The sequence below is a fragment of the Hypomesus transpacificus genome, chromosome 7 (genome assembly GCF_021917145.1).
Source record: "Hypomesus transpacificus isolate Combined female chromosome 7, fHypTra1, whole genome shotgun sequence".
Classification (NCBI taxonomy): Eukaryota; Metazoa; Chordata; class Actinopteri; order Osmeriformes; family Osmeridae; genus Hypomesus; species Hypomesus transpacificus.
The window spans coordinates 9,380,873-9,397,224 of NC_061066.1; the positions used below are offsets into that span (position 1 = coordinate 9,380,873).

The 16,352-nt window shown below is 52.7% G+C and overlaps 1 protein-coding gene across 1 annotated transcript in view; it reads right to left on the reverse strand.

Annotated features, from left to right (window-relative positions):
• LOC124469735 (tight junction protein ZO-2-like) overlaps positions 1–16,352 on the reverse strand; it is a 38,130-nt gene that overhangs the window by 15,056 nt on the left and 6,722 nt on the right. Inside the window, 7 exon segments of the mRNA XM_047023211.1 lie at positions 2,008–2,161; positions 2,881–2,984; positions 3,339–3,543; positions 3,545–3,892; positions 4,962–5,064; positions 5,451–5,575; positions 6,158–6,211. Of these exon segments, the coding sequence (XP_046879167.1) occupies positions 2,008–2,161; positions 2,881–2,984; positions 3,339–3,543; positions 3,545–3,892; positions 4,962–5,064; positions 5,451–5,575; positions 6,158–6,211 (1,093 nt within the window).

Here is a 16,352-nt window from a genome sequence, read left to right on the forward strand (position 1 = left end):
TAGAAAGAGGAGGAGGGAGGGAGAAACATTTTCTCGCTCAAATCCTCCACTGCCCTCTATTCCCGCTGAACCAATAGGGGGCCTGAAATGATTTCTTACAAATGGGGCTCTCAGATAAGAGAGAGGGAGGGGCCCTCACAATGACCTTCTTAGCAGGAAGTGAGGTCAACAATCTTCATTGAAATACATCGTCATGAGTCAGTAGGGGACAGCGGCAATGTAGGGGTTATGGAAACATGAGCCTGAGGAATATTAAAACCTGTTAAACACAGACGTAGGTTAATAACAGTGTGTTACTATGTTATGATGTCATCTTACCCACTTTGACACCACGGTCTCATGCAACTTTCTGTGCTCAGGAGAAAGTCATGCTCTTTCTGCACAACATGATCTTACTACACACAACATGATCTTACTACACACAACATGATCTTACTACACACAACATGATCTTACTACACACAACATGATCTTACTACATACAACATGATCTTACTACACACAACATGATCTTACTACACACAACATGATCTTACTACACACAACATGATCTTACTAAACACAACAAGACTGGTGAGGATACATCTAAACACATAGATTACACATAGATGGCAGTTACCGTCAAGATCAAATGTTATTCTATGTTCATTAAAATAGTTGTTCCACTGGCATTATTCAACTTAGTCTGGGTATAAAAATCACACAATACAAAATAAAGTGATTAAAATACTTTATTGGTTTAGGAAAAGTAAAAATGTTAAGCTATAGCAAAAACCAATCTGTGCAAGCTTTCCATGTGGTTGCAGCTTTAAGACCAAGCAAGCACACAGCATGTCTTGGGGTCCTTCATCTAAAAGTATGACATTTTATCTGGAAGAGAGAACACAAAAAAGGATTTCTCTTTTCGTACGGTGGAAGAAATCTCTTTTTGTAGTTAAAATGCTCTGTTCTTGTCTAGGCAGCTTGGAGAACAGTCTTCACTTGCAGACTGGTTATTGATATCAACACTTCACCAAGGGTTAGGTTAGTGTTCTCTAACCCTAACCCTTCACCAAGGGTTAGGGTTAGAGAGGAGGGAACTAACCCTAACCCAAGGACGCTACGCCTTTACTGTGACTGCTTTCCGTTTGTGTGTTTGACTGTGTGTGTGTGTGTGTGTGTAGGGTGAATGTGTGTGTAGGGTAAGTGTGTGTGTGTGTAGGGTGTGTGAGTAGAGTGAGTGTGTGTGCGTGTAGGGTGTGTGTGTAGGGTGAGAGTGTGTAGGGTGTGTGTGTAGGGTGAGTATGTGTGTGTGTACGGTGTGTAGGGTGAATGTGTGTGTAGGGTAAGTGTGTGTGTGTGTAGGGTGTGTGAGTAGAGTGAGTGTGTGTGCGTGTAGGGTGTGTGTGTAGGGTGAGAGTGTGTAGGGTGTGTGTGTAGGGTGAGTATGTGTGTGTGTAGGGTGTGTGTGTAGGGTGTGTGTGTAGGGTGAGTATGTGTGTGTGTAGGGTGTGTGTGTAGGGTGAGAGTGTGTAGGGTGTGTGTGTAGGGTGAGTATGTGTGTGTAGGGTGAGTATGTGTGTGTGTAGGGTGTATGCATTGTTCACGCCAGCCAGCAGTTGCCAAGCCAGAACGTGACACTTTTTCAAATGTGGGTTTTCATGTTCAAGCCCTCCCAGCCTGGCGTGGGTCTGCAGGCCTGGTCAGGCCAGAGTCCTCTCTAGGAATGTTGAAATAATGCCACTGGATATGATGTCTGATGACATGAATGACTGTTAATGGACCTTGTAGCTTCCACACTGCCATAAACTGTACTCTGAACTCACAGCTACAGTACAGGCTGGTTTCCAAGACACATCAAACTCCCAAAAAGGAATCAATAAGTAAATCTATATTCTCAGGGTTAGACAGCTAACCCCAACCCTATCAATATGCTCTAATAAGAGGTTCCTAGTAACGTGTCTGGGAAACCGCCCCATCTCTATGGCAACTACACACTACTGTTATTTGCCGGGTCACATGACTCACCGTCAGGCTCAGAGTCAGAGTCGAGCAGCGGGGGGATTCGCACCAGGACATGGCGGTGGTCTCTCTGCACCACCAGCTGCAGCTTCCCCCGGGAGCGCTCAATCAGCCGGCCCGCATCGCTCAGGGACAGGTTCTCTGTCACTGTGCCGTTTATCTGGGGGGGACAGTGTTCCAGTCAGATACATGGTGTTCCAGTGTTCCAGTCAGATACATGGTGTTCCAGTGTTCCAGTCAGATACATGGTGTTCCAGTGTTCCAGTCAGATACATGGTGTTCCAGTGTTCCAGTCAGATACATGGTGTTCCAGTGTTCCAGTCAGATACATGGTGTTCCAGTGTTCCAGTCAGATACATGGTGTTCCAGTGTTCCAGTCAGATACATGGTGTTCCAGTGTTCCAGTCAGATACATGGTGTTCCAGTGTTCCAGTCAGATACATGGTGTTCCAGTGTTCCAGTCAGATACATGGTGTTCCAGTGTTCCAGTCAGATACATGGTGTTACAGTGTTCCAGTCAGATACATGGTGTTCCAGTGTTCCAGTCAGATACATCGTGTTCCAGTGTTCCAGTCAGAGACATGGTGTTCCAGTGTTCCAGTCAGATACATGGTGTTCCAGTGTTCCAGTCAGATACATCGTGTTCCAGTGTTCCAGTCAGAGACATGGTGTTACAGTGTTCCAGTCAGATACATGGTGTTCCAGTGTTCCAGTCAGATACATGGTGTTCCAGTGTTCCAGTCAGATACATGGTGTTACAGTCAGAGACATCGTGTTACAGTTCTACAGTTTTACAGCTACATTGTTACAGTGTTACAGTCAGAGAGTTGCAATGTTCCAGTGTAACAATCCTCAAGGTCCAAGGTCAGAGTAACTGACCTTAAGGATGATGTCTCCCTCCTGCAGGCTGCCGTCCCTGGCAGCCAGGCCGGTGCTGCTCATCTCCTTGATGAAGATCTGACTCCCCAGCCTCAGACCGTACTCTACACACACACACACACACACAAATGCAAGCATACACATTAAGACTCACAACAACTGTGGAGGTAACCAAACAACATCCTTCCAGCCCTTCAGTCTGCACTCTCCTTGTCTGATCAGTGTCATTATGTTTAGAACAGAGAACTGGTGAATACAGACCTTGACTCTGACCATGGAAATACAGTCAAAACTGTCTGCCCTTTTTCTACATTGCTATGGATCTAAATGTCTGCTCTATGATAAAAGGCGTAAAGTAACACAAAGAGGAGGGGTGGGTGGGGGGGTTAAGGGAAGAGTTAGGGGGAGGGGCGGGTGGGGTGGGGGGGTTAGAGGGAGGGGTTAGGGGGAGAGGGTACCTTCGTTGGGGCGGTTCTTGACCAGCAGGACGTTGACAGGTTTCTCCAGAGGCTCCAGGCCGCGGGGGGCGGTTTTCCCAGGCTCAGGGGAGGGGTCCTGATCTCGGCTCCTCCCCCTCACCATCCTGGGCGTGTCGGGGCTGTACCTCCCCCCTCCTCCTCCCCCGCGCTCGTAGCTGTCCCCCCAGCCATAGCCCCCCCCCCCTCTCCCCGCTGCGCCCCCGTTCCCCTGGATACCGGGGCCTCTCTGGACCGCTCGGTTCACGGTCCAAGCTCCGCCCCCGGCTCCCGTCACGCCGGCCGTCTGGGCTGGGCGATGCCCTCTCTTGGCTCCGCCCCCGGCTCCGCCCACGGTTACGGTCGTAGTCGCGGGCGTGGTACTCGGGTTCCAGGTGGGTCTTGTTTTCGGAGGTGTGGTCACGGGGGCGGGGGAACCCAGGGCCCCCGTTGTCCTGGGGCCAGGGGGCGTCGGAGTCATAGTAACGGGTAGATGGGTCTGGAGACGGAGGCTGCTTCAAGGAGTGGAGAGAAACCTTCCTTGGTCTCTTCACTGTCTGTCACACACACACACACAACAACTTCAATAAAGGTTGAGTAAGTGTTATTTTCCCAAATTACAGAACATACTTTTATTGTATTTTACTGTACGAAACCACTGTGGGTAATGTTCCAACTAGTCAAATAGCAGCAACATCCCATTTGAATGGGCTGAGCCTAATACAGAGATATTCTGCTCTACACTGGAGCACTGGGTTAGATAACACGTGAACCCAAGAGATTAGAGCATATACTAACTCACTCTCACTCTCACTCTCACTCTCACTCTCACTCTCACTCTCACTCTCACTCTCACTCTCACTCTCACTCTCTCTCTCTCTCACTCTCACTCTCACTCTCACTCTCACTCTCTCTCTCTCTCACACACACATGCACACTCTCTCTCACCTGATCTTTCTTCACAAACACACACATCAGATCAAACCAAACACACACACATGCAAACAAAGCAAGCTCACGCACACACTTAAATGCACAAATTAGCAGGCTGTGTTTGTGTGACTGTGCAGCTGTTCCCTGTGCCTCCACTGTCACCATGACAACATCCAGACTAGCAGCTTCCTGTAGGCTCTACTGTCACCATGACAATATCCGCGAGAACATAATGTACAAGAACAGCGCCACACAGACCCCAATCATGTAACTAGTGTTCACCAGGGCTGTGTCAGGGGTTAGGGTTATGGCCGCGGTCAGGGTTAAGGCCGGGGTCAGGGTTAAGGCCGGGGTCAGGGCTGTGTCAGGGGTCAGGGTTATGGCCGCGGTCAGGGGTCAGGGTTATGGCCGGGGTCAGGGTTAAGGCCGGGGTCAGGGCTCTGACCAGGGTCAGGGGTCAGGGCTATGACCAGGGTCAGGGGTCAGGGTTATGACCAGGGTCAGGGGTCAGGGTTAAGGCCGGGGTCAGGGCTATGACCAGGGTCAGGGGTCAGGGTTATGGCTGGGGTCAGGGGTCAGGGTTATGGCCAGGGTCAGGGTTATGGCCGGGGTCAGGGGTCTGTGTTAAGGCCAGGGTCAGGGGTCAGGGCTATGACCAGGGTCAGGAGTCTGGGTTAAGGCCAGGGTACTCACTATCTTTGCGACCTTCCCACATTTCCGCAGTTGCTGAACAGCGAAGGAATGAGGCACGTTGTCCATGAGGATGGTGTTGACCTGGATGACCCGGTCGCTCTCACTGGAGGAGGGGGATAAAGATTATTGCCTCACACATATTCATGTGACATAAACTTGTGTGAATAAGGTCTGTGAGGTGTTACTGCACATGTTCTGATGTAGATGTGACAGGATGTTTCCTAATAACATGGATGTGGCTGGATGTTTCCTAATAACGTGGATGTGACAGGATGTTTCCTAATAACATGGATGTGCCAGGATGTTTCCTAATAACATGGATGTGCCAGGATGTTTCCTAACAACGTGGATGTGGCAGGATATGGTTTGATGTGACAGGATGTTTCCTAACAACGTGGATGTGGCAGGATATGGTTTGATGTGGCTGGATGTTTCCTAATAACGTGGATGTGGCAGGATATGGTTTGATGTGACTGGAAGTGGACTAACAACAGCAGGCCGTCGGCGGGGCCTCCCTGCAGGACATCAGACACGATGATGGACGTCTCTCCGCTGTCCACATTGGGGTTGTCCCGCCCCCCCGACACGGCAATGCCAAAACCCATCTTGGCATCCTGATGAGATGGAGATATGGAGAGGGAGGAGAGAGAGAGGGAGGGACAGAGAAGGAGGACAGAGAGATAGGGAGGGAGAGGGAGGATAGAGGGGGAGGAGAGAGAGATAGGGAGGGAGAGAGCGAGGGAGAGAGAGGAGAGAGACAGAGAGAGGGAGGAGAGAGAGAGGGAGGGAGAGGGAGGAGAGAGAGAGAAAGGGAAAGAGAAATGGAGGGAGGGAGAGAACGAGGGAGAGAGAGAGGAGAGAGAGAGTTGTGTTGAGGGGTAAATGTATAGAGAAGGAAGGACAGACAGATGTTTATGCCACCTGCTCTTTAACGCTCATTCTCCTGACACACACACCACACATAGATGCAAAGATGCAGAGGGATGGAGAGGGGAGAGAGAGAGATTATTTATCACACAAAGAGAGAGAGAAGAGAGGGAGAAAGGAGTTGGGGGGAGAAGAGACAGGGAGTTTAGGGGAGAGGATAGAGGGTGAGAAGAGGGAGAAGAGAGAGGGAGTTTAGGGGAGAGGATAGAGGGTGAGAAGAGGGAGAAGAGAGAGGGAGTTTAGGGGAGAGAGTAGAGGGTTGAACTCACCCTCTGTAGAGTCACAGTGTACTGCTCCCAGACAGTCTCCTCCATTCCTGAGCTCTGAGGGGAGAGACATCGTGGGTTAAAACTTCCTCCACCTACACCACCATCACATCCACCACCATCAACTCCACCTCCACCTACACCACCATCACCTCCACCACCTTCACCTCCACCACCATCACCTCCACCACCCTCACCTCCACCACCATCACATCCACCACCTTCACCTACACCACCATCAACTCCACCTCCACCACCATCACTTCCACCTACACCACCTCCACCACCTTCACCTACACCACCATCCCCTACACCACCACCACATACACCACCATCCCTTACACCACCACCACCACATACACCACCATCACCTACACCACCTTCACCTACACCACCACCACATACACCACCATCCCTTACACCACCACCACCACATACACCACCATCACCTACACCACCTTCACCTACACCACCACCACATACACCACCATCCCTTACACCACCACCACCACATACACCACCATCACCTACACCACCTTCACCTACACCACCATCCCTTACACCACCACCACATACACCACCATCCCCTACACCACCAGCAGCTGGATCCTGACCCTCTCTACACAGAGGCTGCATACCTGACCTGAAGCTAGTGTGTTTCAATCCTTTGCACAAGCTTGTGAACAAACACACACACACAAAAACAATGGTTCTGCAGCAGCTGACTGAAAATAGAAAGCACCAAGAGCACACTAACTCCACCCTCTCTGGGATGTGGTTGGCATGGAAACACTTCCTGGATGGTGGGGGTGGAACCAGGCTAGATAGAGGACCTATCAGCCCAGAGAGGCTCCGGGCTCTAAGACAGTTAAACCTTCAGCTCATCCTACTGAAGGTAAACAGGATTTAGATCTGAACCTTATCAGCGTACACACACACATCTACCCAGACACACACATACACACACACACAATCATACATTCTGTAGGACCTCCATCATGGTTAGGGTTACACACACACAGACTGTGTTGTACAGTTTACGGTGTACAGGGTTGTCAAGTAACAACAACAATCATGTTCAATCCCCAGGTCACATGTTAAGGGTGGAGTTTCTTGAATACTGGTCTGTTTATCCTTCTGACGGCTTTACAAGGTAAAGCGGCATGTGTACGGGTGTGTATGTGTGTGTATCTGCACTTAGAGTCTCTCAGCTAGGGGAGCTCTGCTCCCATGAGCACTGACCCAAAAACCTGCTGCTGTGAAGGAGGGAGGAGCACACACACACACCTACACACACACACACATGTACGTACACACACGTAAACACACACATTCATACAAACACATACACACACACAAGCAGCAACAAACATTAACAGCTAAGAAGACATAAGTGGGTCAGACTGACATCAACCGTGCCAGGAGATCAGATGTTCTCTGTATCCACAAGCTGCAAACCTCAGTTCCCCGTAACACTAACACCTCAAACACACACACAGAAACACACTAACACACACACACATTAGAACTTCAGAGATACTGACTCAGAGTGGGTATCTATAGGTGCATCGGCATGCTATCCCATACTCAGACTCAGCACTCAAGCACTCAGCACTAAAGATCACACACACACTCACACACTCTCTCTCCTACCTGGTGAAGCAAAGCTGCAACCCTGAGAGCTGTCCTCCTCCAGCCCTGCTCCATCACACCCAGCTCCCTCCTCCAGCCCTGCTCCATCACACCCAGCTCCCTCCTCCAGCCCTGCTCCATCACACCCAGCTCCTCCTCCAGCCCTGCTCCATCACACCCAGCTCCCTCCTCCAGCCCTGCTCCATCACACCGAGCTCCCTCCTCCAGCCCTGCTCCATCACACCCAGCTCCCTCCTCCAGCCCTGCTCCATCACACCCAGCTCCTCCAGCCCTGCTCCATCACACACAGCTCCCTCCTCCAGCCCTGCTCCATCACACCCAGCTCCCTCCTCCAGCCCTGCTCCATCACACCCAGCTCCCTCCTCCAGCCCTGCTCCATCACACCCAGCTCCCTCCTCCAGCCCTGCTCCATCACACCCAGCTCCCTCCTCCAGCCCTGCTCCATCACACCCAGCTCCCTCCTCCAGCCCTGCTCCATCACACCCAGCTCCCTCCTCCAGCCCTGCTCCATCACACCCAGCTCCCTCCTCCAGCCCTGCTCCATCACACCCAGCTCCCTCCTCCAGCCCTGCTCCATCACACCCAGCTCCCTCCTCCAGCCCTGCTCCATCACACCCAGCTCCCTCCTCCAGCCCTGCTCCATCACACCCAGCTCCTCCTCCAGCCCTGCTCCATCACACACAGCTCCCTCCTCCAGCCCTGCTCCATCACACCCAGCTCCCTCCTCCAGCCCTGCTCCATCACACCCAGCTCCCTCCTCCAGCCCTGCTCCATCACACCCAGCTCCCTCCTCCAGCCCTGCTCCATCACACCCAGCTCCTCCTCCAGCCCTGCTCCATCACACCCAGCTCCTCCAGCCCTGCTCCATCACACACAGCTCCCTCCTCCAGCCCTGCTCCATCACACCCAGCTCCCTCCTCCAGCCCTGCTCCATCACACACAGCTCCCTCCTCCAGCCCTGCTCCATCACACCCAGCTCCCTCCTCCAGCCCTGCTCCATCACACCCAGCTCCCTCCTCCAGCCCTGCTCCATCACACACAGCTCCCTCCTCCAGCCCTGCTCCATCACACCCAGCTCCCTCCTCCAGCCCTGCTCCATCACACACAGCTCCCTCCTCCAGCCCTGCTCCATCACACCCAGCTCCCTCCTCCAGCCCTGCTCCATCACACACAGCTCCCTCCTCCAGCCCTGCTCCATCACACCGAGCTCCCTCCTCCAGCCCTGCTCCATCACACCCAGCTCCCTCCTCCAGCCCTGCTCCATCACACACAGCTCCCTCCTCCAGCCCTGCTCCATCACACCCAGCTCCCTCCTCCAGCCCTGCTCCATCACACACAGCTCCCTCCTCCAGCCCTGCTCCATCACACCCAGCTCCCTCCTCCAGCCCTGCTCCATCACACCCAGCTCCCTCCTCCAGCCCTGCTCCATCACACACAGCTCCCTCCTCCAGCCCTGCTCCATCACACCCAGCTCCCTCCTCCAGCCCTGCTCCATCACACACAGCTCCCTCCTCCAGCCCTGCTCCATCACACCCAGCTCCTCCAGCCCTGCTCCATCACACCCAGCTCCTCCTCCAGCCCTGCTCCATCACACCCAGCTCCCTCCTCCAGCCCTGCTCCATCACACCCAGCTCCCTCCTCCAGCCCTGCTCCATCACACCCAGCTCCCTCCTCCAGCCCTGCTCCATCACACCCAGCTCCCTCCTCCAGCCCTGCTCCATCACACCCAGCTCCCTCCTCCAGCCCTGCTCCATCACACCCAGCTCCCTCCTCCAGCCCTGCTCCATCACACCCCAGCTCCTCCAGCCCTGCTCCATCACACCCAGCTCCCTCCTCCAGCCCTGCTCCATCACACCCAGCTCCCTCCTCCAGCCCTGCTCCATCACACCCAGCTCCCTCCTCCAGCCCTGCTCCATCACACCCAGCTCCCTCCTCCAGCCCTGCTCCATCACACCCAGCTCCCTCCTCCAGCCCTGCTCCATCACACCGAGCTCCCTCCTCCAGCCCTGCTCCATCACACCCAGCTCCCTCCTCCAGCCCTGCTCCATCACACCCAGCTCCCTCCTCCAGCCCTGCTCCATCACACCCAGCTCCCTCCTCCAGCCCTGCTCCATCACACCCAGCTCCCTCCTCCAGCCCTGCTCCATCACACCCAGCTCCCTCCTCCAGCCCTGCTCCATCACACCCAGCTCCCTCCTCCAGCCCTGCTCCATCACACACAGCTCCCTCCTCCAGCCCTGCTCCATCACACCCAGCTCCCTCCTCCAGCCCTGCTCCATCACACCCAGCTCCCTCCTCCAGCCCTGCTCCATCACACCCAGCTCCCTCCTCCAGCCCTGCTCCATCACACCCAGCTCCCTCCTCCAGCCCTGCTCCATCACACCCAGCTCCCTCCTCCAGCCCTGCTCCATCACACCCAGCTCCCTCCTCCAGCCCTGCTCCATCACACACAGCAGGGGCACACACACACACTCACATGACAGCTTTCCTCCACAGCTCATCTCAACACCACTAACCCTGGTGTCGTCACCCTAACCTGCTCTTGTTATCCAGGTGGAGCTCCAGCTGATGCAGAATCACTCGTTCCTGTTAAATTCAGCCACACATCCTCCCTCCCTCCCCTTCTCTCTGTCTCTCTCCATCTCCCCCTCCCTCTCTCCCCCTCTATCTCCCTCCATCTGATCCTCCCTTTATCTCCATCTCCCCCCTCTCTCTATCTCTCCCCATCTGATCCTCCCTCTCTCCCCTTCTTTCCCCCCCCCTTTCTCCCCCTCTATGTCTCTCCATCTCCCCCCGTTACTGCTGCTTGACAGTCTTTCTATCTCTCCCTACACTCTCTGTACAGAACAATATTTGTATTTCCCACCAGGCAGTAACTAGCGGTGCATGACTCAACATTGTTCCTCCCCAGTTCCACGTCTGCAGGGATCCTTTGTCACACAGTCACCTTACAGCTCGGAGAACAACACCAGGTCTGTTTGGGGGGTTTCCAGGGAGCTCTCACTGTGCTGCTCACCAGGCTGTTAGCAGTAGCACTTATCATTAGCTTCTATCGCTAGCAGGAGCGTATGGTACCAGTGCTTCACATAAATATTAGACAAGCTGGAAGTTAACCTGCTCTCCTCTCTGCTGTGATTCTGATCTCTGAGAGACACATTCACCTTCAGACACGTAACAGACAACACATTCACATTTAAACAACAGACTTCCAAATAAGTAGTGCTAGGTAGAGGTTAGGGTTAGAGGGTAGAAGACTTAGACACCAAAACAACTTTAGGCTTGAAGATACAGCAGCTACTGGACACATAGCAAGACAGCAAGGAGCAAAACCAGCAAGCTACTGGGAGAGAGGAGGAGAGAGGAGAGGAGAGGGGAGGAGAGGAGGAAGAGAGGAGGAGAGGAGGGAGAGAGGAGGAGAGGAGGGAGAGAGGAGGAGAGGAGGGAGAGGGGGAGAGGAGGGAGAGGGGGAGAGGAGGGAGAGAGGAGGAAAGGAGAGGAGGGAGAGGAGGGAGAGAGGGAGAGGAGGGAGAGGGGGAAAGGAGGGAGAGAGGAGAGGAGGGAGAGGAGGGAGAGAGGAGGAGAGGAGGGAGAGGATGGAGAGAGGAGGAGAGGATCTACAAGGAGAAAGCAGAGATCAGAGTCTGCTTACTCTCTCCCTCTACCCCCGCGCCCTGTATCTCTCCCACCAGTTTGAGCAGACAGGTGTTCCCAGCTGGAGTGTAGATCAGCACCACACTGGTCCTCAGGTCTCCCAGCCCACTCAGGTCCAGCCTGCACACTCCTCTCTCCCCCTCTTCTCCTCCTCTCTCCCCTTCTCCTTCGTCCAGGCTCTGTGTTCGAGGCCATTGCCGGCCACCTGTGCAGCACCCCAGAGGCAGCCAGTCCAGACGATGGTTCATGCTGTGTCCGAGCGCTGGCCTCCTACCCTGTCTAGTCCCCTCTCAGCCCCCCTCTGAGCCCCCCGGCTCAGCCCCCCTCACAGCGGCGGGTGGGGTCCAGCCCGGGGCAGATCTGCATGGCTCCTGCTCAGGTCAGGGTCACACTCTGTGACAGCCTGTTGTCTTCGGTGGCAATGCGGCGACTCCCGTGGTGACAGACTGAGGCGGTCCTCTCTCTCTCTCTGATCAGGCTGGCTAAGCCCCTGGAGGCGGGCTGGATTAGGCCTCGCCCCCTTGAGGGAGACTAAAAATAGCAGCGACTCACAGAGAATCGTCTCAGCACCCTCGCTGCACTCAAACCTCGCTGTCAGTTTCTCCTCCTCCACTGTCTCCCTCTCCCGTCTGACCTCCCCTGGTTCTCTCTCCCTCTCCCGTCTGACCTCCCCTGGTTCTCTCTCCCTCTCTCGTCTGACCTCCCCTGGTTCTCTCTCTCTCTCTAGTCTGACCTCCCCTGGTTCTCTCTCTCTCTCTAGTCTGACCTCCCCTGGTTCTCTCTCCCTCTCCAGTCTGACACCCCCTGGTTCTCTCTCTCTCTCTAGTCTGACCTCCCCTGGTTCTCTCTCTTTCTAGTCTGACCTCCCCTGGCTCTCTCTCTCTCTCTCTCTAGTCTGACCTCCCCTGGTTCTCTCTCTCTCTAGTCTGACCTCCCCTGGTTCTCTCTCTTTCTAGTCTGACCTCCCCTGGTTCTCTCTTTCTAGTCTGACCTCCCCTGGTTCTCTCTCCCTCTCCAGTCTGACCCCCCCTGGTTCTCTCTCTCTCTCTAGTCTGACCTCCCCTGGTTCAATCTCTCTCTAGTCTGACCTCCCCTGGTTCTCTCTCTCTCTCTAGTCTGACCTCCCCTGGTTCTCTCTCTCTCTCTAGTCTGACCTCCCCTGGTTCTCTCTCTCTCTAGTCTGACCTCCCCTGGTTCTCTCTCTTTCTAGTCTGACCTCCCCTGGTTCTCTCTCTCTCTAGTCTGACCTCCCCTGGTTCTCTCTCTCGTCTGACCTCCCCTGGTTCTCTCTCTCTCTCGTCTGACCTCCCCTGGTTCTCTCTCTCTTTAGTCTGACCTCCCCTGGTTCTCTCTCTCTTTAGTCTGACCTCCCCTGGTTCTCTCCCTCCCTGCTTCTCTCGCTCTTTTCCCCTTGCTCTCTCTATCAGACATTGGCCCAGACACACACACAGCGATCGGCTACATAAGCCCCTGTCTTATGTCATTATAATGATATCCTACATGTTTATACACACAGTTTTCGCTATTCATGAGTGAAAAGTTCCACGTTGAGAAGATGCCAGACTGTAAGCAGCACAAAGCTGCAGGTGTTAGAGGAGAGAGAGACACACAGACACAGAGAGAGAGAGAGAGAGAGACACAGAGAGAGAGAGAGAGAGAGAGACACACAGAGAGAGAGACACAGAGAGAGAGACACAGAGAGAGAGACACAGAGAGAGAGAGAGAGAGAGAGAGAGAGAGAGAGAGAGAGAGAGAGAGAGAGAGAGAGAGAGAGAGAGAGAGCCTGAGAGAGACACACAGAGAGAGAGACTGAGAGAGAGAGACACAGAGAGAGACTAAGAGAGACAGAGAGAAACACACAGAGAGAGAGAGAGAGAGAGAGAGAGAGAGAGAGAGAGAGAGAGAGAGAGAGACACAGCACAGACAGAGAGAGAGACTGAGAGAGACAGAGAGACACAAAGAGAGAGAGACACAGACACAGAGAGAGAGAGAGACAGAGAGAAACACAGAGAGAGAGAGAGAGAAAGAGAGAGAGAGAGAGAGAGAGAGAGAGAGAGAGAGACAGCACAGAGAGAGAGAGACTGAGAGAGACAGAGAGAGAGAGACACAAAGAGAGAGAGACACAGACACAGAGAGAGAGAGAACCAGGTGGATGGATGGAGAGGAAAAGAAAGGAGACGCTAGGCTACACAAACAAAAACACTTCAATCTCTCATACTCACTTCTTCACATAGCTGAAGGCTTAGGACATCTACATGTATCAGCTTATGAAATATACACAATAAGTGTGTGTGTGTGTAAACCCCCCCCCCCTGCGCAGGTGCCTGTGTCCAGGGAAGGGACATAGTATGACCAGTTAGCGGTGACCTTAAGAAGATTACTCTGGGATTAAAGCGTGTGTGTGATGGATTCAAGGTTAGCCCATCATCCCATTCTTGTGATCCAGGTGGAGCTCATGGGAAGAACACCAACTGCTCACAGGTTCAAATCCCCCCTAGGTCGCTTTGGAGAAAACAGGGGTGCAGATGGAATTTTTGAACTGGGGGGGGACCAAGCTGTAAACAAATGATTCCAACTCAATTAGTTATTTTGTGTAATATATACTGAAGCTGCAATAAACGTCTTTACTATGTCAATCATGCACCAAAACTTCATGCCCTCTGCAAATGTTTTATTTAAACATTGCTGATCTCAGCATGATGTAAATGATTTCAAATATAACAATATGTATGAAAACGGAAGTATAAACACTTGAACAACAGATTTACATAAATCAAAATAAGTATAGCCTACATAGCATGAAATGTGAAATGAAATGTACACTTTTAATTAACTATTCGGAATTCCCTCTGCAAGTATGACTTGTCATTGTACATTTTTTCCAATAGCCTTTTTTTGTGTCATGGTTGATCGCAACCATGTTTTCAATCTGCGAAACGCACTGAAACTGCGCTCTGCCTCCGCAGATGATATGGGCACCACCATCAGAAACTTGATTAGTGCCTCTACCTGCTAATACACACTAACAACGTTACACATGCTAATACATGCTAATACGCGCTAATATTGCCAACACGTTACACACGCTAATACACGCTAACATCACTAACATTGCCTAATCAGCTGTGCAGTTATTAACTGATGCTTGTGGCCTTAGGTAGGGAGAGTGGTGGGGACGGATCGGGGTATAGAAATCTGGGGGAGACATGTCCCCCCCGTCCCCAGTGCCATCTGCACGCATGGGAGAAAAGCATCTGCTAAATGACTCCAGTATTATAAATCTGAATATCGTCCTTGTCCACTCAGACACAACCCAGGTCAAGGGTTAGGAGAGGGTTAGAGTTAGGGTTAGGTCAAGGGTTAGGAGAGGGTTAGAGTTAGGGTTAGGTCAAGGGTTAGGAGAGGGTTAGGGTTAGGTCAAGGGTTAGGGTTAGAGTTAGGGTTAGGTCAAGGGTTAGGAGAGGGTTAGAGTTAGGGTTAGGTCAAGGGTTAGGAGAGGGTTAGGGTTAGGGTTAGGTCAAGGGTTAGGGTTAGAGTTAGGGTTAGGTCAAGGGTTAGGAGAGGGTTAGAGTTAGGGTTAGGTCAAGGGTTAGGAGAGGGTTAGGGTTAGGGTTAGGTCAAGGGTTAGGAGAGAGTTAGGGTTAGGGTTAGGTCAAGGGTTAGGGTTAGAGTTAGGGTTAGGTCAAGGGTTAGGAGAGGGTTAGAGTTAGGGTTAGGTCAAGGGTTAGGGTTAGATTTAGGGTTAGGTCAAGGGTTAGGAGAGGGTTAGAGTTAGGGTTAGGTCAAGGGAGAGGGTTAGAGTTAGGGTTAGGTCAAGGGTTAGGAGAGGGTTAGGTTTAGGTCAAGGGTTAGGAGAGGGTTAGGGTTAGGGTTAGAGTTAGGGTTAGGTCAAGGGTTAGGAGAGGGTTAGAGTTAGGGTTAGGTCAAGGGTTAGGGTTAGATTTAGGGTTAGGTCAAGGGTTAGGAGAGGGTTAGAGTTAGGGTTAGGTCAAGGGAGAGGGTTAGAGTTAGGGTTAGGTCAAGGGTTAGGAGAGGGTTAGGGTTAGGTCAAGGGTTAGGAGAGGGTTAGGGTTAGGGTTAGAGTTAGGGTTAGGTCAAGGGTTAGGAGAGGGTTAGAGTTAGGGTTAGGTCAAGGGTTAGGAGAGGGTTAGGGTTAGGTCAAGGTGCGCTCCTTCCTGTCAGGGATTCAGAATGGCCACAGGGAGAGGAGGAGGCACACACCTAAGTCTAAAGTGACCCTCTCTGACTCTTTGAGGTTCAGTCCAGACCCTCTCTGACTCTTTGAGGTTCAGTCCAGACCCTCTCTGACTCTTTGAGGTTCAGTCCAGACCCTCTCTGACTCCTCGAGGTTCAGTCCAGACCCTCTCTGACTCTTTGAGGTTCAGTCCAGACCCTCTCTGACTCTTTGAGGTTCAGTCCAGACCCTCTCTGACTCTTTAAGGTTCAGTCCAGACCCTCTCTGACTCCTCGAGGTTCAGTCCAGACCCTCTCTGACTCTTTGAGGTTCAGTCCAGACCCTCTCTGACTCCTCGAGGTTCAGTCCAGACCCTCTCTGACTCTTTGAGGTTCAGTCCAGACCCTCTCTGACTCTTTAATGTTCAGTCCAGACCCTCTCTGACTCCTCGAGGTTCAGTCCAGACCCTCTCTGACTCTTCGAGGTTCAGTCCAGACCCTCTGTAGCACATCAGGGTTCAGTCCAGACCCTCTCTGACTCCTCAAGGTTCAGTCCAGACCCTCTCTGACTTTTCAAGGTTCAGTCCAGACCCTCTCTAGCACATCATGGTTCAGTCCAGACCCTCTCTGACTCTTCAAGGTCCAATCACAGAGAATACTTTTCCAGAGACTTTTCAATAATAGACACATCACCTCAGTTGGCAGGCAGGTAAAACAGTTC